The sequence below is a fragment of the Schistocerca cancellata genome, chromosome 9 (assembly GCF_023864275.1).
Source record: "Schistocerca cancellata isolate TAMUIC-IGC-003103 chromosome 9, iqSchCanc2.1, whole genome shotgun sequence".
NCBI lineage: Eukaryota > Metazoa > Arthropoda > Insecta > Orthoptera > Acrididae > Schistocerca > Schistocerca cancellata.
Window position 1 is genome coordinate 436755112 of NC_064634.1, and position 24564 is coordinate 436779675.

General features: G+C 40.1%; 1 protein-coding gene across 1 annotated transcript in view; it reads right to left on the minus strand.

Moving 5' to 3' along the window:
* Nucleotides 1-24564, minus strand: part of LOC126100915 (NADH dehydrogenase [ubiquinone] iron-sulfur protein 8, mitochondrial) — a 28973-nt gene that overhangs the window by 733 nt on the left and 3676 nt on the right. Inside the window, exon 4 of the mRNA XM_049911582.1 lies at nt 14748-14876. Coding sequence (XP_049767539.1) covers nt 14748-14876 — 129 coding nt within the window. The remainder of the gene's footprint in view (nt 1-14747; nt 14877-24564) is intronic.

Sequence of the window (24564 nt, forward strand, 5' to 3'; positions counted from 1 at the left end):
AACACTGCATGGAATATCCATACAAATCAATGTGTGATGTATAAGTAACAAATCCATTAGGACAGTACAGTGAAATATGGCATTAATGGGCATGACACTGCCTGCAGAGCATCTCCTGGGATCATGGCCATACTGGTTGGACCGTACACAGCTGGAATTCCATGGCCTGGTCAGATGAGTCTTGATTTTACTTGGTAAGAGCTGATGGCAGGGTTTGAATGTGGCGCAGATCCTACGAAGCCATGGATCTAAGTTGTCAACAAGGCACTGTGCAAGCTGATGGTGGCTAAGAATTGGCATGGACTATGTTTACATAGGATGAACTGGATCCATTGATCCAACTGAACTGACTGTTGACTGGACATGGTTATGTTTGGCACCGTTGAGGCCATTTGCATCCATTCATGGACTTCAAGTTCCCACATGATAGAATTTTTACGGATGACAATGCACCATGTCTCTAGGCCACAATTGTTCGTGATTAGTTTGAAGAACATTCTGTACAATTTAAATAATTTGGGCACCAAGGTGGTCCAACATGAATGCCACTGGACATAACTGAGGTCAGTTCATGCACAAAATTATGAATGGGCTACACTTTCACAATTATAGATGGCTATACAGGCAGATTGGCTACATACACTACTGGCCATTAAAATTGCTACACCACAAAGATGACGTGCTACAGACGCAAAATTTAACCGACAGCAAGAAGATGCTGTGATATGCAAATGATTAGCTTTTCAGAGCATTCGCTCAACGCTGGCGCCGGTGGCGACACCTACAACGTGCTGACATGAGGAAAGTTTCCAACCGATTTCTCATACACAAGCAGCAATTGACTGGTGTTGCCTGGTGAAACGTTGTGATGCCTCGTGTAAGGAGGAGAAATGCGTACCATCACGTTTCCAACTTTGATAAACGTTGTATTGTAGCCTACTGCGATTACATATCGCGACATAGCTGCTTGCATTGGTCGAGATCCAATGACTGTTAGCAGAATATGGAATCAGTGGGTTCAGGAAGGGTAATACGGAACGCCGTGCTGGATCCCAACGACCTCGTATCACTAGCAGTCAAGATGACAGGCATCTTATCCGCATGGCTGTAACGGATTGTGCAGCCACGTCTCGATCCCTGAGTCAACAGATGGGGACGTTGGCAAGACAACAACCATCTGCATGAACAGTTCGACGACATTTGCAGCAGCAAGATATCAGCTCGGAGACCATGGCTGTGGTTACCCTTGACGCTGAATCACAGACAGGAGCTCCTGCGATGGTGTACTCAACTACGAACCTGGGTGCATGAATGGCAAAACATTTTTTCGGATGAATCCAGGTTCTGTTTACAGCATGATGCTGATTGCATCCATGTTTGGCGACATCGCAGTGAAAGCACATTGGAAGCGTGTATTTGTCATTGCCATATTGGCGTATAACCCGGCTTGACGATATGGAGTGGCAATGGTTACACGTCTCTGTCACCTCTTGTTCACATCGACAGCACTTTGAACAGCGGATGTTACATTTCAGATGTGTTACGACCCGTGGCTCTACCCTTCATTCAATCCTTACATTTCAGCAGGATAATGCACGACCACATGTTGCAGGTCCTGTACGGGCCTTTCTGGACACAAAAAAAAGTTTGACTGCTGCCCTGGCCAGCACATTCTTCAGGTCTCTCACCAATTGAAAACGTCTGGTCAATGGTGGCCGAGCAACTGGCTCGTCACAATACGCCAGTCACTACTCTTGATGAACTGTGGTATTGTGTTGAAGCTGCATGGGCAGCTGTACTTGTACACGCCATCCAAGCTCTGTTTGACTCAATGCCCAAGCGTATCAAGGCCGTTATTAAGGCCAGAGGTGGTTGTTCTGGGTACTGATTTCTCAGGATCTATGCACCCAAATCGTGTGAAAATGTAATCACGTGTCAGTTCTAGCATAATATATTTGTCCAATGAATGCCCATTTATCATCTGCATTTCTTCTTGGTGTAGCAGTTTTAATGGCCAGTAGTGTATTTTGCAGGGGACTTCCAACAACTTGTTGAGTCCCCACCACATTGAGCTGCTGTATTATGCTGGGCAAAACAAGATTGGACACAATATTAGGAGGTATACCATGACTTGTCATCTCAGTGTAAAAGACAGTAAGGAATTAAGAAGAAACATAACCAAATTTTCTATAACAATTTGCATAAAATCGATAATTATTACTGCTCCTGGGTTTATACAAAAATTAAAATAGAAAATCAGGTACTATATAATACGGTCATAACTGTTAGTGACAGAAACATAAAAGCACATCATAGAAATCTGATATCGGCTACTAGTAGCTCCATAGAGTTTGCAATGCAGCATCACACAACTGAGGGCTCCATGGTGATGCACATGTGAAATCAGAAGACTACGTGGTATAAAGGTGGTCACTAGAAAATAACAAACAACTAAATTTTTTAACATAATTGTTTCAGTATTTAGCATAAAATTCTAAAATAAACTATGTTGAAACCTGGAAAGTACATTTGTGATGCATTCTACAGCAGATGCATATTTGGAACTGACAGCACATGAGAAACTTCTCACAAGGGAACCTCCCCATCGCACCCCAATCAGATTTAGTTATAAGTTGGCACAGTGGATAGGCCTTTAAAAACTGAACTCAGATCAATCGAGAAAACACTGAACTCAGATCAATCGAGAAAACAGGAAGAAGTTGTGTGGAACTATGAAAAAATAAGCAAAATACACAAACTGAATAGTCCATGGGCAAGATATGCAACACCCAGGAGAGTGTAACCTTAGAAGCGCCGTGGTTCCGTGGTTAGCGTGAGTAGCTGTGCAACGAGAGGTCCTTGGTTCAAGTCTTCCCTCGAGTGAAAATTTTAATTTTTTATTTTCAGACAATTATCAAAGTTCAGGCACTCACACATAATCAACTTGGCTCTCCAAAATTCCAGGACATGTTCAGATTTGCTTGGACATATGCAGGATTTGACGGTCTACACACGGAAAAATTTGAAAACGTTAAAAACATATGTTTTGACAGAGCACAGGGAAAACTGTGCGACTGTGAAACTGTTGCATTAATTTGTTGTAGTTTATGTGACAAACTCTTATGTTTTCATCACTTTTTTGGAGTGATTATCACATCTACAAGAAAACCTAAATTGGGCAAGGTAGGAGATTCTTTTTACCCATTCGTCAAGTGTACAAGTTAGGTGGGTCAACAACATATTCCTCTCATGTGACGCACATACCGTCACCAGTGTTGTATAGAATATATCAGACGTGTTTTCCTGTGGAGGAATCGGTTGACCTATGACATTGCGATCAAATGTTTTCGGTTCCCATTGGAGAGGCACGTCGTTTCGTCTACTAATCGCAGGGGTTTGCGGTGCGGTCGCAAAACACAGACACTAAACTTATTACAGTGAACAGAGACGTCAATGAATGAACAGACAGATCATAACTTCGCGAAAATAAAGAAAGTAAAATTTTCACTCAACGGAAGACTTGAACCAAGGACCTCTCGTCACGCAGCTGCTCACGCTTACCACGAGACCACGGCACTCATGAGCTCACACTATCCTGGATGTTGCCTATCTTGCACATGGACTACTCAGTTTGTATATTTTGCTTCTTTTTTTTCATAGTTCCACACAACATCTTCCTGTTTTCTCGATTGATCCGAGTTCAGTTTTTCAAGCCCTATCCACTGTGCCAATTTATAACTAAATCTGAGGGGGGTTCGATGGGGAGGTTCCCTTGTCAGCATGAACATTCATCTTCAGAGATGGTTACAGCTTGGGCAAAAAATGGCTCTTCAGTTTTATTGGTGTTGTTTACATAGATAGATGAACAATTTAAATAGAACATGCAAAAACAGGTGAAAGTGGCAATGGTAACAGACTACTAAGTAGGATGCTAACACTCATCTTTGTCTGAACAACATGCAAATGGTATCGTAGAGATTGTGGTATTCCTCATTTCTGCTTAAACTCAACATACTAATGTAATATTTTTATTTGCTACAAAATATGCCTACACAGTCTCAATGTTTAGAAATTTCCATTAGTTATTCTGACAACTTTAACAAAATGCACTGAAATTTTACAAATGATTCTCAAAGTTGTCACTTTTTTCCATTTATCTTACTATAAACATTTATTGATTTATTTATTTATTTGTTGATTCATTTAACCTGCCAAGATTAGGGCCATCAGGACCTCTCTTAGGCCTACATCTAACCAGGCACTCTACTTATTCTGCTTTCATATGTTTTAATAGGCATGTTAAACTACATCTAGTACAAAAAGTGAAATAAACTATTACAAAGGTACACTCAGGAAAATTACACACACATACAGTTATATTCACAGATGATAAGTACTGTTATAATTAGACATTATGATAGAGACATATTTTAGATAGCAGTGCTAACAGCAGGGGGTACGAGGGAAACTGATGGTGAACGGAGGAGAGGAATAGAGACATGAGCAAACACAGTTAAGGAAATATAAAGGAAAAGAAGATTACGCGGCTATTGGAGATAGATGAAGAGGAAGAAGAGAGAGGAGCAAGATCGGAACACTAGCTTTGCTATTGGACAGGGGAGGACTGGCCTTGTACATTAATTTTGTGAAAAACGTTACGAGGATGACAGTAGGAAATGCTTCAACCACTTCTTCAAAGCAGCAGGGGATTGAATTTTGCGCAAGATAAGGGGCAGTTTGTTCCAGAGACGAACAGCGGCAATAGACAAGGAGTTTGCAAATGTTTTTCTTTTCTGAGTGGGCACACTTAGGGTACCAAATAACAGTGACCTCGTGTTTCAATTATGATGGCATGAAAGGTGTTTAATGTCTGAAGCAAGGTACTGGGGTGCTAGAGCGACAAGGAGCCGGTGAAGTAGACAGTGTGTGATAGTCATGCAATTTGTCTGGCCGCAGCCACCCTAGGTGGGAGTATGAAGCACGGACATGATCATATCAGCGAATCTTGCAGGTGTAATGCACACAGGTATTCATGGTTAGTTCTAACCGTCTTTTGTTTCCACTACTCATGCCTTGTTGAATTACATGACAATAGTGGAGGTTCGGTAGAATGAGAGCTCGCACGAGCTGGCGCTTCACATCCTATGGAATACTTTCTGAGAGCATAGAGACAACTGGATGGATGTCTTCTGGCACACAGCAACTGTATTCTCTTCCCAGGTGAGATGCTCATCCAAAGTTACATCCAAGTTCTTAACTGTTTTCTGGTATGGTAATGGAATACCGTTGAGCAGCATAGGAGGCAGCCATTCGCAGAAATCTGAAGTTATCAATTTCTGATGAGCTATTAATTTTATTCATTGTGAGTAACTAAGTATAGTTCTCAGTTTACAATATGGAAAATTATTTTTATAACCTTCTGGGAGCAAGATGTGTATTCTACAGATCAGATTAGCAGTAGAATAACTTTGTTAAAATTTCTGTTTATTAAATCATTAAAACATAAGTGACCGAAACAGGACACAACAAGTACTTCTTGTATCTCTGTCAGGTATTGGTATGGATGACATGTTTGACTGCTCTGCCATGACCAGCAGTAAAAGGGTATCATTACTGCCAAACATGTCAACGAATTTCAAAGCAAACTACGGAAAGGAAATGTAACTAGCTACAAAGCAGAGTGGACCAACCAGTTGACATCGTACTTTTTCATAGCATATCATTCCGCGACACTACTTCATTGCTGTCTCGCCCTGTGACTCCTCCACAGACAGATTCCAACTGCCATGCTCACCATGTGATTAATTTAGGGAAGTTGCTAGGATTCAAATGAAATGGTCTTACCTAGAAGACTCTAAATGTTTACTGATACTAAAAGTATTACTAATGACTGAAAGGTCTGAGTAAATGCAGCGGTCTTCTGGTGAATATTTATTATCTAGAACTACAACTCTAATATTTTAATGCACAATGTGGCGTTTTTCATGAATAGGCTGATACATTTTTCATTTCTATTTATATCTAGTGCATTAACAACCTAAGAGTATCCAAAGAAGTGTTCATTATTTGCTGCAGATCAGAGGAAATTGGTGATGGGGTGTCAAGGACTTTGTGTCTATAGTACTGTAGAGAAAAAGTTTACGTTATGGGCCCTGCAGGGGCAGACTTTTTAAAACAGCACAGCCAGATGCAATAGCAACACTGCCTAAGTTTTTAAACAGATGGAGCAACCCTTGAAGCAGCTCCTGAGCTACCAGGAGGTAGCCCCACTGAACTCATCAAAGTCCATACTTACACCATTCCCAGTGTCTGACAGCAACAACAGGGACTGGATTTTGCATGCAGTATGCCTGTGCTTCCCCTTGTGGCAGAACACAACACTGGTGTTATTCAACTCCAGGCATATTTCCTTTCGTGATGTGTTCCAGAGGTTTACCAAGTGATATGGAAGCTTGTCCCTCAGCAGGAACCTTCTACCTTCAGCCTGGATGAGCTAACCCATTATTATATTAGTAAGTAGCACATGTGAGACTAATGCTTTCACTGTTCCAAGAATCTAGGGCCACTGAACTTCAGGGCATAAGATGATGCTGAAAATTCACTTGCACAGTTAATAACTGTGGAAAATAGTGTGCAGATATCCTCATATGGGTCTGGTAAATATATATGCCCTCAAGCTCTCAGGTCCCAGTCTGGATGGTGTGCTAGCCACGATTTCAAAATCTTACAGGCAGCTTGAATGTCAATTTCACTGATTACAGGCCTTCTCACATTCGAATCACCGCCAGGTCTCCAGCATAACTTATACACTATTAGTACAGGGCTACAGACAACCAGAGTCTGCCTCAACTTGTACCACATTATAGACTTTGTAAGCTGAATGTTAAGCAGTATTTTTCCATTGTGCTTGTCTGTGACTGAACTTCTGTGTCATGAGTAGCTACCAATCTCTTTGATAATGCTGTTATTCAAATGTTGATGGTGTTGGGACAGCAACCAGCCACAAATTTACTTTTAGTTCCTTTATTCAAAGGGTACTGTTACTGGTTTCGAATCACCGTGATTCATCCTCAGACGATTTACACGCTTTCTTTATGACGGGTGGTGTGTTTTTTTTAGATTAATTGTCGTAAAATATTTTATATTTTAGGACAATTAATCTATAAAAAACACACCACATGCCATAAAGAAAGCATGTAAACCGTCTGAGGATGAATCACAATACTTCGAAACCAGTAATGGTACTCTTTGAATAAAGGAACTGAAAGTAAATTTGTGGCTGGTTGCTGTCCCAACACCATCAACATTTGTCTTCAAACAACAGCCACGGTATCCATCATGTCTTCATATGACAAAACTACATGCTGTTATTCCATTGTAGATTTCCCCCTATTTGGTTAAAATGTCCAAATATTTAGCAAGAGGTAAAATTCAATCTTGCTTAATATTGCAAACACTCTCCCCCAATCTCACTCACATTCACATTGTCATGCAACCTGATAATTGTTCTCACACTTTTCTTTAAACATGGATGGATAACACAAGAGTGAAAGCTAAAATAGTGACAGTGGTAAATAGCTGATTGATCACTTACAAAATGTAATGAACCAGGCACTCAGGTAACACATTAAAAAATCCTCTCTACTATTTTATGTAATAAGGGGACATTTTACAGAATTGTAAAAGTAGCACCCCATTTGCCTCATTGTCAGCTTAAATACAGGGGAAATCTGCAGGCAAATCAGCTGCTGCTCTATAGTTGGAATATGAAATACAGTCAATCACAATGTGGCACACTGATCTGTACACCATATGCATTACAAACTGGACAGTTCTCTCACCAGAGCAAGAAGCAATTCACCATAGGGCTCTGCTCTATGTGAAGAAGACTGAAAAGACCTCATCTCATCTGTGTGGCCAAAAATAGGTATGTCATGGCCATGTTTTTGACATTTCTTACCTGCAGCTTATTGTCTGTCACTTCCAGTCATTCTTCTACACACCCTTACATGACTACCTCAAAAGTGTGGTGACAGGAAGTTGGGGACACCACACACAACTACATAATTGACACACCATCTCTCCATGGTAGCTATATATGCTGATTTGTTTACCATATTCTCTTGTGCTCTGGTACACAGCAGAATGAAACATCCTTCCCCAGCCTTTATAGGCACAAAAGGACAACCTGAATATTCTGGATTACTGAATCTGGTGGGTACAAGTATTGCAGAGCAAGAAGGGCATTCAGGGAGTCTCAGTTTGAACACATTTAATCTGCATCAGTGCCCTCAAAATCATATATAATTCTTCACCACACACAGTAAATACCTTAGGTAGTCACATTTTGAAGATACGATCAGTGCAAACCAGAGCACTCAAGGGAGTTTCATTGCATAGTCTCGCCTGTGTATATGATAATACAGTTGTGGTTCTTATTTAAAATTTCATAAAACATGTGCAGGAGTGCAGTCACTCCTGCATCTCATTAAATTTAAAATTACCATGGGTCTTTTCAGTAACCAGTGTAGTAGTTGATTATCAAACTTCAATTTTTGAAGGTGTTTGCTGCACACCAAATTCTTTCATCCCATTCTTCACATGGTTTCCAAATGGGCTTGATGATCACTGACAATTTGCAAAAAAATTATTCCATTATACAACGAGCAATGGTGTAGTAGGCTGGTACAATGACAATCTTATATGCCTCATGCACCATGAACTGCTACCAGCTAGCAAGGTTAGCACCCAAGCCTCAGTACAAAAACTGGTTATAGGGTTAGTCCTGTAGACATGTGACCAGCCTGGTGTCATGGTTGATAGCATCTATGATCTTGAGGTAAGTAGCTGTTGCTGGTCCACACATTATGTACCCATAATCTAGCCTTATCACATGACTACTTTATAAAACTGGGGCAGATGTATTCTGTCCTCTCCCCAACCTGTGGTTAAAACACTAAGATTGTTCCATGATTTCAGGGACATTGCCTTTAGGTGTGGAAACCACAACAGTTTTGTAAATGTTATGAAACCTGCAAGCCCCACTAAATCTTTAAGATGTAGAATGGAGTCTCTCATTTACAAGGCAGGTAAATTAAAGATAGGAAGCCAATGATTAAAAAGCAACTCACTGTGTTGATAACTGCACAATGAATGATGGAAAATGAAACTGACAAATGGTGAGCTGGTTGTCAGTAGTCAATTAAAATGACTGTCAGTTTCCTATGGTTTGCAGATGAATTTAGGTATTATTTTATTTCGTTAATTAGAATTTAATGTATCATCAGAATTTTCGGTAAAATCAGAAATAAAAACACAGAAGCAGTCATTGCAAAGATGAATATATATGCTACATATAAATCTATTGCAGCAATTATATTTTTTGCATTAAGATTTGTTAACTTAGCCAACTTGCATTGAAATTGTCTGTTTTCACTTTAACATAAGTCTTGAGCTTGCTACAGGTCAGTCTGTTGGTACATATAGTTTCCTTTCTTCACATTCATCGGCTTTGCCAACTCTCAACCAAATTGTCATATTCCAACCTAACTTCAGCTTTGAGAATCACTTTAGGTCATTCTGACAGCACGTCTACGTTTCTTCCAGTCACATTCGTTGGCTTCGTCCATTTGTAGCTCAATTGTCACATTCCAACCTAACCCCAGGCTTCACTACAGGTTAGTGTCACCATATTTAGTTTCCTTCCTGCTCTCTGTGTCAAAAACAAATGTGATCATCAGATTGCGGATTTTAGGTAAAAACCTATTTTGTTCCTGAGTTCATTTTTGCATAAAAATTTGTACTTATGCGTTTCATGACTATTTACACTTAATAGCGTTAATTCTATAGGACCTAAAAAAGCCTATTTCGACGTTAGTACCTATTTTTGCCTATTACGGCTTTAATATCCTAAAAAGTGCCTATTTCATCATATAAGACAGTGGCTCCAAGTTTTTCCACACTATACGACAGATGGAAAAAATATTTTCTGCCCAGCGTGCAGCAAGGTGGTTAGTTGATATGCGCTCATGCTTCATATTTGCCTAACACTTTGGTCTTTTTTATTTTTTTATATCGCTAACCCCGTTAATACCAAATACTCTTTATAGGTGTTTTATTATTCATATGTAAAAAATATGATCACAGATCTTTAGATTAAAACCTATTTTTTTCCTAAGCTCCAATTTGCATACAAGTTGGTACTTATGCGTTTCATGACTAACTAAACTGAATACCGTTAGTTCTATAGGACTTAAAATTGTGTATTTCGACGTTGACGCCTAATTTTGCCTATTTCGGCATCAAAATCCTAAAAAGTCACTATTTCGTTAATCTGACAGGGTTCTTGTGTTTTCAAAGATTAGAAAAATGAAGTAAACTTAGGGCTTTACGTCTCGTAGAAGGCGAAGGTCGTTACAGACTATTTACAATTCCTTTGCTTGCCTTACTACCAACAGCAGTCGGCACAGTTGAATGGTCATCCATCCAAGTACGTGCCGAGCGGGACAGTGCTCAACTTCGGTGAGCGAATGGGAACCGGTCAAAGATTTGAGTTACACATTAGAATGAAACGTGGGAGTACTAAATGTTATATTTGAAAATATTTCGTTCATAGGATTCTGGCCAGCTGTGTGTTTTCACAAAGAAACGGTTTCATAGGCCTTAAGCTGAGCACGGATTAAAAAATCACAATGTTAATCGTAGACGCCCTCTATAGCTAAATTACTGCCCTTCGCGCATTTTCTCGCTGCTGTCTACAGGCAGTCTTATCAAACTACTCTGTTTCGTGAAAGGTATTATACGTGAATTTTCCGGTTCGAAAAATAATTTGCCAGTAGTGAGATGTTTTCATCTGAAGCACCGGTAGATTCCATTCGTTTGTTCAGAAGGGGCGGCCATCTGTCAGGTACCATATGTCCAGCAGTGAGTACGGTACTACCCCTACGGCTCCAGTGCACCGCAGGAGGAAGAAAAAGTCATCGTTCACTTTTTCCCAGCGAAAACAAATCAGTACATTGTGTAGCGACCGACGTGTTAAGTGTTATGTTACTGACGTTCTAAGTGCAAAATAAATTCTAGTTTCTGTGTGAGAATACTACGCCATGCCGAAAACAGCTAGTTCAAAGTCTACTCATATAAGGCAGTGGCTGCAAGATTTTCCGCATTATACAACAGATGGGAAAATTATTTTCTACCAAGCATGCCACAAGGAGCTTAGTTGATGTTTTTCTTAGACTTCTTATTTTCCTGTCACTTAGGATTCTTTTTTATCGCTATCCTTCAGTAATACAAAATACTCTTTATATATGTGATTCTAAACTGCATTTCCCTTTTCTCTCGTATTAGGTTTCGAGTGTTAAGAAATCTCACTAAACTCAGCATGCAGATGGAATCGCACATAAAGCTAATGTTGAACGAAAGTCAAAATTGAAGCAAACTCCTTTAACCAATAAATCTGGTGAATCCTCCGAAAAAAACAAGTTCTGCAGTGGTTTGTGTCATGCACTTGTGGCAGCAAACATCCCCTTTCGGAAACTAGAAAACCCTATTTTCAGAGGTTTTCTTGAGAAGTACTGCCATCAGTCTATTCCTGCAGAGTCAACTTTACGTAAGAATTATGTGGATTCAGCTTACAATGCTGCATTGCACAGAATCGGAGAAAATGTTGGAGAATCTTGTGTATGGATTTCTGTGGATGAAACTACTGACAGTCTTGGCCGTTACATTGCAAACTTGATTATGGGCAAGCTAGATCCAAATGCTCCATCCAGGGCTCATTTGATTTACTCAAAACAGCCTGCAAAAACTAACCAACAAACAATAGCATAGTTGGTGAACAATGGGCTTAAGGTGCTATACCCAAAAGGAGTGGATGAGAATAAGGTGCTTCTGGCCGTCACTGATGCTGCTGCATATACACTCCTGGAAATTGAAATAAGAACACTGTGAAATCATTGTCCCAGGAAGGGGAAACTTTATTGACACATTCCTGGGGTCAGATACATCACATGATCACACTGACAGAACCACAGGCACATAGACACAGGCAACAGAGCATACACAATGTCGGCACTAGTACAGTGTATATCCACCTTTCGCAGCAATGCAGGCTGCTATTCTCCCATGGAGACGATCGTAGAGATGCTCGATGTAGTCCTGTGGAACGGCTTGCCATGCCATTTCCACCTGGCGCCTCAGTTGGACCAGCGTTCGTGCTGGACGTGCAGACCGCGTGAGACGACGCTTCATCCAGTCCCAAACATGCTCAATGGGGGACAGATCCGGAGATCTTGCTGGCCAGGGTAGTTGACTTACACCTTCTAGAGCACGTTGGGTGGCACGGGATACATGCAAACGTGCATTGTCCTGTTGGAACAGCAAGTTCCCTTGCCGGTCTAGGAATGGTAGAACGATGGGTTCGATGACGGTTTGGATGTACCGTGCACTATTCAGTGTACCCTCGACGATCACCAGTGGTGTACGGCCAGTGTAGGAGATCGCTCCCCACACCATGATGCCGGGTGTTGGCCCTGTGTGCCTCGGTCGTATGCAGTCCTGATTGTGGCGCTCACCTGCACGGCGCCAAACACGCATACGACCATCATTGGCACCAAGGCAGAAGCGACTCTCATCGCTGAAGACGACACGTCTCCATTCGTCCCTCCATTCACGCCTGTCGCGACACCACTGGAGGCGGGCTGCACAATGTTGGGGCATGAGCGGAAGACGGCCTAACGGTGTGCGGGACCGTAGCCCAGCTTCATGGAGACGGTTGCGAATGGTCCTCGCCGATACCCCAGGAACAACAGTGTCCCTAATTTGCTGGGAAGTGGCGGTGCGGTCCCCTACAGCACTGCGTAGGATCCTACGGTCTTGGCGTGCATCCGTGCGTCACTGCGGTCCGGTCCCAGGCCGACGGGCACGTGCACCTTCCGCCGACCACTGGCGACAACATCGATGTACTGTGGAGACCTCACGCCCCACGTGTTGAGCAATTCGGCGGTACGTCCACCTGGCCTCCCGCATGCCCACTATACGCCCTCGCTCAAAGTCCGTCAACTGCACATATGGTTCACGTCCACGCTGTCGCGGCATGCTACCAGTGTTAAAAACTGCGATGGAGCTCCGTATGCCACGGCAAACTGGCTGACACTGATGGCGGCGGTGCACAAATGCTGTGCAGCTAGCGCCATTCGACGGCCAACACCGCAGTTCCTGGTGTGTCCGCTGTGCCGTGCGTGTGATCATTGCTTGTACAGCCCTCTCGCAGTGTCCGGAGCAAGTATGGTGGGTCTGACACACCGGTGTCAATGTGTTCTTTTTTCCATTTCCAGGAGTGTATGATTAGAGCATTTCAACTATTAAAAGTATTCTACGCACTGATGCTGCACGTAACTTGTGTAGTGCATGTGCTCAACCGCATAGCAGAGCAAGTAAGGCTACAATTTCCTAAAGTAAGTAAGTAATATCTATGGTGAAGAAAATTTTTGTTAAGGCACCATCAAGAATACAGGCATTCAAAGAACAGCTTCCAGATGTCCCATTGCCCCCTAAGCCTGTTGTCACCCGCTGGGGCACGTGGCTGATAGCAGCAGAATACTATACTACGCATCTCTCAGCTGTCCAGAAGGTGGTTGAAAATATACTGGAGGATGCTGCATCCGTAACTGCAGCGATGGAGTTACTCAAAGATTCTTCTTTAAAATGGGACTTATCTTATATTAGGGCCCACTACACATTTATGGCAAGAATAATTTCACATTTAGAAGGCTCAGGGAGACCTATCTACGACAATATTTCTTTGCTTGAAGAAGTCAAAATGAAAATTAATGAAGCCCCAGGTGGAGTAGTGGAAAAAGTGCGGGCAAAAATGCAAACGGTTTTGCAGAAGAACACTGGCCTGAAGGAATTGTGTGCAGCTGCCGACATAGTGGAAAATCCAGCACTCCTGACTGCAGCATTCCTGTCAAACATGTACCGAAAATGAAGTATGCCCCTGTCACATCTGTTGATGTAAAACGTTCTTTTTCAGCGTATAAATTGATTCTGACTGACAAGCGCCACAGTTTTTCACTAGAAAACCTAGAAAAGATTTTGGTTATTTATTGTGAAGCCAACTATGGTCAGAATATGTGAAACTACGAATGTATTAATTAAACCATTGCCACATCTTTTTTTACAGAGATCTTTATCTTGCAGGAACTCAAAAATATTTGGAGTTACGTTCAACATTAATGTTGTAGATTGCTGTGCTCTGTAACTGTGTAAATATTCATTCTCCTTGTTTTAATGACTAATAAGATGTTCATACTGTCAACACTGTATTTTAATTTATTTTTATTTTCTCTGCATCATTTTTATTAGAGCCTGTTTTAGGCTTTATATAGCCTAAATGAACTACATAAGGAGCCTATTTTAGGTGCCTAAAACACACTTTTTTACGACCTAAAAATCCGTGGTCTAGTGATCATTCACCTCCCATCACTCATCACACAGTTACCAACTGCAGCAAAAAATGGAAGAGCCAGGTACACTGTAACCTTCTCTTTAGTTACCCTAGAGCAAACTGCACAGATGTTCTCACAAACTGTGATATGCCATTCTGCTAGATAACATTCATTTGTTTGTAAATGCTTCAGTTGTGCAACACACAGAACCAGTGACTTTTAAAATGGAACTATCAAAACAATGCAGGCTTATAATGAATCTAAAATTCGTATGAGGGATACTTTTATATCTGAACAAACCTCCACTATGGCATCAACAGGACAAGCTTCCTGGCAGAATCCACAATATATACATTTTGTCATGTCAATATCATAGCGTGTTGTTCGGCGACTTCCATCTTCTCGTTCCTCTGCTTCAATAGTGATAGCCTTGAACATAAAATTTTAGTAAGGAATTATACAATAAATAACAACATCTGCATAAGTGAAATATAAAGAACTAGCTCTCTCTCTTTCTCTCTCTCTTCCCCTCCCCCTCTATCTCTCCCTGTCCACACCACCACCTCCCCATTGTTCTTACCTTAAACTGCAGCTCCACATTCATGGCTGCAACTGTGTCCTGAGCAAACTAGCAAATAAACAATTTAAGTTTTTTGTGTAATTGAATCACCTATTACTGTAATTTGTAAATGAACCTATTTAGAAATTCCTGATAGGTTAAGCTGGGACTCGCAACACAGACCTATACCTTTCAGCAGTAATGTTCCACTTATTATGATCCAAGAGTGTCTGAAAGCTTCAGTTTGCAGGTCCTCCAAATAGTCTGCTAATTGGAATTTCTGAGAGTCATGTTTTAAAATGAACAAATATTTTGGCCACTACAGAAAGTGGCCTTCATAATGATGTCATTTCATTTTAGATTTATTAAATTCTTCCAGTTCTTACATCACCTGACATGAGAATTATGAAATTTGTCATTCATTTACTACTGGCTGATATTGTCCACTCAGGACAAAGTTGCAGCCATGATGTGGAGCTGCAGTTTTAAGGTAAGAACAATGGGGAGGTGGTGGTGTGGAGAGGGAGAGGGAGAGAGAGAGAGAGAGAGAGAGAGAGAGAGAGAAAGAGAGAGAGTGTGGGGGGGGGGGGGAGAGAGAGAGAGAGAGAGAGAGAGAGAGAGAGAGAGAGAGAGAGGAGAGAGAGAGAGAGAGAGCTAGATTGAATGTAGTTAACTGTAAATCAATTTGAATGCATGTATGAAAATAACACTGGAAATCATGCACTGTAAATGGTCAGCATATTACCATATTTATAGTGAGAAGATGTTTTACAGTTATACTAATAACTAAAACCGAGTTGTTACTTACTGTATGGAAAAGTTGCGATTATGATCTACGGAACATGCAAATAAGTTTCCTGTTAATTATTATTAGGAAAGTGAATGAAATACTGTATATTCACAAGTAGTTTTTAGACCTCATCCAATTACAGGACACCGCAACTGGACATGTATGTGGGAATTCAATCTGCCGTGGTATTTATTAATTCCCACAGTATTGCAGCTTATGACTGATGGATCAGTGACAGCAGGGTGTATCAAAGAAATCCAATTTTTTGGAAGAGTCTATAAATACAGATTGCAAAAATCTTTTTCTTTTTAAAAACATAAATGTCAATAACATGAGTTTGTCAGACTGAAACACTCAGGTTCCTCAATAGATTACTTCGAGCCATATCTCATGAACAATGGTAGTATAGAAATGCTACACAACAAGTAGGAATTATGCCCAAATCACAGTAAAGTTCTAATCTCCCTTTAATTCTCCTGATCAACTGTTAAACTGTTTGTGATTAGAAACAGGAATTCAAAGACTGCTGCTAGGCATTTCTTTTTCTGCTTATAAAAATTGGTCCATTGCATTATGAATTTCTTACAGGTTTTATGAATACAGCTTACTCATTCCACATCTACATACATACATACTACACAACATACATCTACATACTACATGCGGTACACAACGTATGGTGCATGATGGAGGGTACCTTGTATCACTAATAGTCATTTCCTATCCTGTTCCACTTGCAAATAGAGTGATGGAAAAAAAATGATTGTCGTACTTACAAGCCCTAGCTTCTCATATATTCAGGGTCCTTATACAACAGATATAATTTTGCAGTCAGTTTCAAATGCAGACTGTTTAAATTTTCTCAATAGCTTTTCTTGAAAAGAATCTTGCTTTCCCTCTAGAATTCCCATTCGAGTTCCTGAAGTACCTCTGTGATACCGATACAGTCTACCATTTGTCATCCCTACTACCTGTCTTACGTGCTCATTCTATCTCATGTTGCTTTGCAATGTCACACCTAGACATTTAATCAATCTGGCCATTTCACCATACCAATGCTGGTGTTCTAACATTACAGGATTGCTTTTCCTACTCATCTGTATTAACTTACATTTTTCTACATTTTAGAGCATGCTGCCATCATCATATCAAGTACAAATTTTGTCCAAATGAACTTGCATAATCCTATAGTCACTCAATCACATCTTCCTTTACACCTCAGCATCATCAGCAAACAGCCATAAATTGATACTCACTCTGTCTGTTGGATAATTTATGAATATAAAGAATAAGACAGGTCATATCACACTTGCCTGGGGCACTTCTGCTGATACCCTTGTCCCTAATGAACACTAACAGTGAGGACAACGTACAAGTTCTATGACTTAGGAAGTGTTTGAGCTACTCACATATCTGGAACTTATTCCGTATATTCGTAACTTCATTAGCAGTCTGCAGCAGGACACGGTGTCAAATCGTTTTCTGAAATCTAGGAATTTGGAATCTGCCTGTTGCCCTCCATCCATAGTTCACAGGATATCACGTGATAAAAGGTCAAGCTGAGTTTTGCACAAGCAGTGATTTTTAAATCTATGCTCACTGGTGGACTGAAGCTTTTCCCTCCCAACAAACTTAATTATATTCAAACTCAGCATATGTTCAAGGTTCTTTATTTTACTTTTCTTACATTCAGGAATCACTTGCACTTTTTTTCCAGTCACTTTGGACTTGGTGTTGGGCGAGATTTGTGATAAATGTAACGTGAATAAGGACCAACGCCTTAAAGTGCTGTGTGTAAACTAAACTGGAATTTCCTCCAGACCTGGAGATTTACTTGTTTTCAAATTCTTTCATTTGTTCCTCTGTGTCAAGGGATGCCTATTACTATGCCCTCCATATGGACCCTGTGCGATAGTCAAATGACGGCATGATTGTATGATCCTTCTTCATGAATGACTCCCTAAATGTGGAATTTGAACTACTTAATTATATTCAAACTCAGCATATGTTCAAGGTTCTTTATTTTACTTTTCTTACATACAGGAATCACTTGCACTTTTTTTCCAGTCACTTTGGGACTTGGTGTTGGGCGAGATTCGTGAAAATGTAAGCTGAATAAGAGACCAACGCCTTAAAGTGCTGTGTGTAAACTAAACTGGAATTTCCTCGAGACCTGGAGATTTACTTGTTTTCAAATTCTTTTCATTGTGTTCCTCTGTGTCAAGGATGCCTATTACTATGCCCTCCATATGGGACCCTGTGCGATAGTCAAATGACGGCATGATTGTATGATCCTTCTTCATGAATGACTCCCTAAATGTGGAATTTTGAACTACATTTTTCCTTTTACTGTCCTCTACTGCCACACCAGATTGGTCTACGAGTGACTGGATAAGAGACTTCAACCCGCTTAGTGATTTTACGTAGGACCAGCATTTTCTCTGGTTCAGCAGGCTCTTTTGCTAAGGTATGGCAGTGGTAATAGTTTTATTTTTTCTGCATCTTTTTACAGATGCACTTATTTCTACTACCTTTTACCTGTCATTATAGGTACATTCTGCTTTGAACCAAAAGTGCAATAGTCACTGCTTATTTAGCACTTTCTGAATTTTGTTATTAAAACCACGGTTAGTCTATTCCATCCTTGTTCCCTTACTTGGATCACACTCCTCCACAATGTGATTTACAATTAGTTTAAACTTTGTCCACAATTCCTCTATGTCTGTCATATTGGAATTAAATGATGTCCATTCATTGTCCGACTGGCACACCAACAACTATTTATCAGATCATGTTGAATTCTAGGACTTCTAACCCCCCCCCCCCCCCCCCCCCCCCGTCTCAGATTTCCAAAAAACGTAAGACCTTCTGCAATTTTTTTTTCGTCTTTTGTCCTGAATTTTCAGCGTAGTGATGTTTTGACAATTTGGCTCTGTGAGAATGTACTTGCAAAGTGGTACTTTTCTACAGAAACACTCATAATAACTGAGAGCTTTGAGGTGCTTTTGATTTGAAATTTCTTCAGAAGATTAGGAGCATATAGTTACGAGTCACATAATTATTCATGCAGTAAAGTCACAAATAAAATTACAAAACAATCCTAAAGTGTGATTCTGTTCAAAAAATTGCAGAACATTCGTGATTTCGTGCCAATGGTGTATTGGAGCGAAATGTGGTTGGCATCCCTGCACACGCCTGTATTTAGTATACAACTACCGGAAGTTTCGTTGTTGTATTTCTGTTAGTTATTATTCAGTGCTTTATTGAGTAGAATGTAGTGTAGCACAGTTGGTGAATTTCAAGATGGCAAAGTTAGAGGAGCAACTCATCTGCATTAAGTTTTGCGTGGAAACTCGAGAAAACCTTTGCAGAGACACACCCCAAATGATGCACGAAGCCTATGGTGATGAGTGCTTAAGCCATACTCGGTGTTATGGATGGTTCACAAGGTTTAAAAATAGCCAGATGGAAGTTGAAGATGGTGTTCATTCAGGACACCTTTCGATGTCTACTGATGATGCTCATGTCACATCAACGAAATTGTGTGTGCCAACTGAAGACTGACTGTCCAAGAGATTGTAGAAGAATGTAACATTTCAGTTGGATCATGTCACAAAATCATGACACAGCATCTTGTAAAGCAGTGTTACAACCAAGTTCATCCCGCAGCTCATGAGTAAAGGCCAAAAAGATCTTCTCCTTGCAGTTTTTGAAGAGCTTTTGGGTCTCACAAATGAGAGAGATGTACCTTAAGAGAATCATAACTGCTGATGAGATGTGGGTCTATGTTTACGCTGTTGAGACCAAGGTTCAGCCTCCACAATGGGTCAGGAAAGGTCCTCCAACACCAACAAAAGCTCCTCAGATCAGGTCAAATGTGAAAGGCATGCTGATAGTCTTCTTTAACTCTGAATGATTAGTTCATCATGAATTCGTGCCACAGGGACAAACTGTTAGTCGATGGGACTATCAGGATGTGTTGCAACACCTGTAAGAAAATGTGAGAAGGAAATGGCCTGAAATGTGGTGAGATAGCTCGTGGCTCTTGGATCACATCAGCATTCCCACACATTCATCCCTGTTGGTATGCGACTATTGCACGAAAAGCGAAATTAGTGAGCTGCCTCATCCTTCGTACTCTCCAGACCTGGCCCCTGCTGACTTTTTTTATTTCCAAAGTTGAAAACCCTATTGAAAGGACAAAGATTTGCAACAATAAATGAGAGACAAGAAAATTTGCAGATGGCGCTTCATCCAATGCAGCAACAAGTGAACCAATACTGTTTCCGGAAGTGGAAAAGGCATTGAGAGCAGAGTATCAATTGTGGAGGAGAGTATTTTGAAGGAGACCTTGCTCAATAAGTGAAAGACAAGTATAGAAAAAAAATTGTGGACAATGTTAGGGAATTTTCTGAACAGACCACCTATGTCACTTTCCCATTTTGGGAAAAATTACAAACAAGTTGAAAAAAGCTTATATAGCTTTTCTGCAACCTGCTGGGAAGCTAGTTTTACTCTTAAGTAATTCCCCAAGTTTGTAGACTTTCTAATAAAAAAAAGTGTGTGTGTTTTTATGAATGGCCACACAAATAAATATGAAACCAAAATACTTTTTCCTGTGATAAAAAAAGGGTCATTCAAAGTAAGTTCACCCAGGCCTAATACCCACTTCCTCTGCTGAAAGGGTACAAAATTAGTATATTTAAATAATTATTATGGGCTGACAAATTAAATGTAAGTGTGAAAAATTTATTTCATTTTACTAATTATCTAGTAATTTCTGAAAGACTATAATGTATTGCATTTATCTGTGTTGCTGAACCCATAGATAAGAAAATGTTCTCTGTGCCTGCAGGAGCTTGCTTGAAACCTATATAGACATGGAAAGTATGCAAGAATCAGTCCAGTTGACCTCAGTTGCTCTTTGTCTTCCTATGAGACTGTTTGTCTGTGATGCAACCATTTATCATTATATTAAGTTGGCGCATAAGTTCGTGGCATTTTTGTTTTGAATATTGGTATTCTCGTTGCTAAAGTTTATTTACTGACAGTAATTTTTCAATTGTAGTTCTCTATCGCTTCTTGAATTTTTGTATTGCTTTGTTGACTGGAGATAGTGAGTGGAACTGTGGAAGCTAGAAAATGGAGTGCCAAGTGGAGAAACCTGAACATTTCCATCAGACTCTTTTGCTTGAGTTCAATAGTGGGGTGACGTAAGCAGAAGCAACCAGGAAAATCTGCACCATTACAGTGATAACGCCATCTGATAGAGCATGGACTTGTTTTAAGGAGGATCACTTTGACATTAGCAACTCCACAATCAGGAAGACCTTTGGGATTTGATGAAGATTGTTCAAGCACATTAATCCGCAAAGATCCACATAAGTGGATCGCGATCTGGCAAATGTGATGATCTGGGATCATATACCGTTGTGTGACATTTGCATGCAATGAGGAAGGTTCAAAAATTGCATGTGTACGTACTGCATGCTCTAAGCCAAAAATCACAAAAATCAGTGGGTGGCCACTGTGCATCTCTGTGTGATCATCACCAACTGACTCGTGAACAACATCGAACATTCCTATCCTGCATCATTACTGGTGATGATAAATGACATCTTTATGCTAACACAAGAAAAAGAAAGGAATGGCTGAGCCCAAACAAAGCAGCAACTCTCCGCACAATGAAGTGCACGCATCCACAAAAGATAATGTTATGCATCTGGTGGAATAGTGACGGTGTACTACAAATTGATTCCCCCCCATGTGTAACCATCATGGCTCATATTTACTGTCAACAACTGAGACATATTGAAGAAACAATCCAAAAATGATGACCAGGAAGATTGTATGAAGAGATGCTACTCCATGATAACACCTATCCGCATTCTACTAGACTGACAAAAATCACTATACAGCATTTGGGTTGGTAGTCATTCCGCTCCCACCTTATTCACATGATCACCCATCCTCAGATTTTCACTTGTTCCGCTCTGTTTACCAACCTTCACGGTTTCCACAATGAAAATACACTCCAAGCACGGCACGATGGGTTCTTCGCCTCAAAACCAAGTGATTTCTACAGACGGGTTTGAAAAGTTACCCCAGCATCGGCAGGCTGTTGTAAGCAGTGAAGGAGAATATATTATTAATCATTAAATCTCTGTTACGTGTATTTGTTGTGTCTATTGAACTTATGGAAAAACACTACAAACTTACACACCAACCCAATATTTGTAATGAAGTATGTTTTAAATGAAGTAGTGTTCAGATAATTACAATGGAAACTACGAATTCATGTAGTGTTGAAAAATTACTTGAAACACTATCATTTGACGATCCACACCTCATAAAAACCCTTCAAAAACTTTCAGAGATGAGTGAAGACCAGAAAGAGTCGATATTCTATGGTCCAATACAAACTTCCCAGAAGATGATGAAAGAACTACTAGACATGGATTCACAAATACTATTACTTACAAGTTTTTGAAAGCTATCAAAGAACTTGCTGTGATATCAAAATACAGACACACAATTAAAAAATCCTTGAGGTCTGTAAGCTTGACTTTGTCTAATTAATGCAAGGGTAATCTATATACAACCAAGAAAAGAAAGACACTCTACAACATATTGTAAGAACAACTGAAATCACTGATGGAAATGAAAGCGATGCAGGTGACCCGGAGGCAACATTTCACGAGTCCGCACTAAAACATCAAAGCATGAGGACACAAATAAAACTTTGGATGATTTGAGCTGTTCTCCCTTAAACATTCATTCCATTTCAAATCACAGCAAGACTTCATGTGGCAAACTGCAGCTAGAAAAAGTGAAGCATACTTCGGCGGCAGGGGGGGGGGGGGGGGGGGAGTGTTCCCCGCATATATTATAAGGTTGATGTTTATGACAGTAAAGAGGATAAAGCAGATGTTGAAATTGAGAAATCTGCAGACTTTGATACAATATTGTTAATGTAAGAACGATAAGTTATAACTCAACATTAATGAGTATGTAGACTGAAAACATAAATCGCTATTTTGTCAATTCCTAACTCAAAAGTAAATAAATGATTGCTGAAGAAGTTGTAAAGTTTGTAACCGATTTTTACCGAAATGATGAATATACTCAAATGTTACCAGCAGCAAAAGACAAAGTTAGCATTTGGAAGAATATATACATGGTTTTTTTTTTTGTTCACTAAGACCAAAGTGGTATATTTTACTTTTAGCTGGTACTGTGGGTCTGCAGTAATCAACAAAATGTAAAACTGCTTTTGGATGCAAAACTCTTTGAAGAAAACAAAAAAAAAGTTACAAAATTCCTTGTATGTGACTCTGGAAACTGACATCCTCAAACATCGCATAAATTGTCCCAGTAATGACAAAGTGTCAGAATTTTTGGAAGAAAAATTAGCTTAAGACCTGGCCACACAGAATATGGTTTGTGACCTTGAGCCGTGGGAGGCAAGCCGTGTCACTGAAATGCATGCTGTTGCATTGTGTTGGTCACACAGAGTGCAATCTTGGCGCTGCGGCAACTGGCCAGCCTTTGCACTAAGCACCAGTCTGTCTCAAAACACAGGTTTGCTACGATTGTCAGTGCCTGCATATTGATGGGGAGGTGGTTGGTTGGGGGAAGGAATGTGGGATGGGTATTTAATTTGATAGTATTCACTTTTGGGATGTTTAGTTTGATACTGAATCATGCTTTATTTTTGGTTTTTGTTTAGTAGGCTACAGATATTTACGTACTGCAGCATTTTTTTTTTTTTTTTTTTTTTGGTAAGAAATAAGCCATATAATGAAAATTCCTAGAGAGAACAACTTGTAAAGTAAGCCAAATGAAACCATTTACCTATAGAAGACTGGTGTGCATTGCATACACACACACAAACAGAATGCCGTGTTCACTAGCTTTCCAGTTCTGGCTCTTCTAGTACAGTGGCTCCCAACCTGGGGTAATTACCCCCCCCCCCCAGAGGTGTTAAATGAGATTTTCTGAGGGGTAAAAACTAAATGATTTGATTCTGTTTCAGTCACAAAACTAAATTATTATCAAAAGATCATTGTCATTATTATTACAGTTTTGTAAGACTCAAATAGTGATTACATAAGCTTACTAATAATTAATTTTTCTCAATTAGTAGCATTAATGCAGTGGAGGTTACAGATTCCTCACATAGTCCACCCACTACATACAAATGTTGTACTTTGTCCCGTATATTGCTAATGATAAAAGTGAAAAATAAATATAACAATTGAAAAATGTCTCAAGAAAATGTCTCCTCGAAGTGGTAGACAGTACCTGCAGTAGTCTAGAAATTGCTTCATCACTTGCTTTGAAACAGATAAAGGAATTAACTGATAGCACAACACAGCAGCAACTACCTCACAGCTGCTATAGTGCCATACACAGTTTCAATATTATTGATATTATTACTGCTGCTATTAGTGGCTGTGGTCAGACAAAGCATTAACAGCCTGAAGTCCTCTAATTTCTGCCAGTTCAGAGGCAAGCAGTGCAGCAATCAAGTAATTTACTAACAGTATGTACAGTGCACACATTTTAACTTGACTGATTTTAAATGTGGTTGCAGTGTGCAGGTGAAGCAACTGCAGCAATGGAGAGGAGTAATGCAGGGGAAGTATGTTTTGTAACAAGTGTCTACCCTCACTGCGGATAGTTAGCTTTCTTATCTAAGGAAGAGCTGAGGGAAGCATTTGCAATATACCAAGAATTCCTTTGTCATTCATTCTAAAATCTCCTCC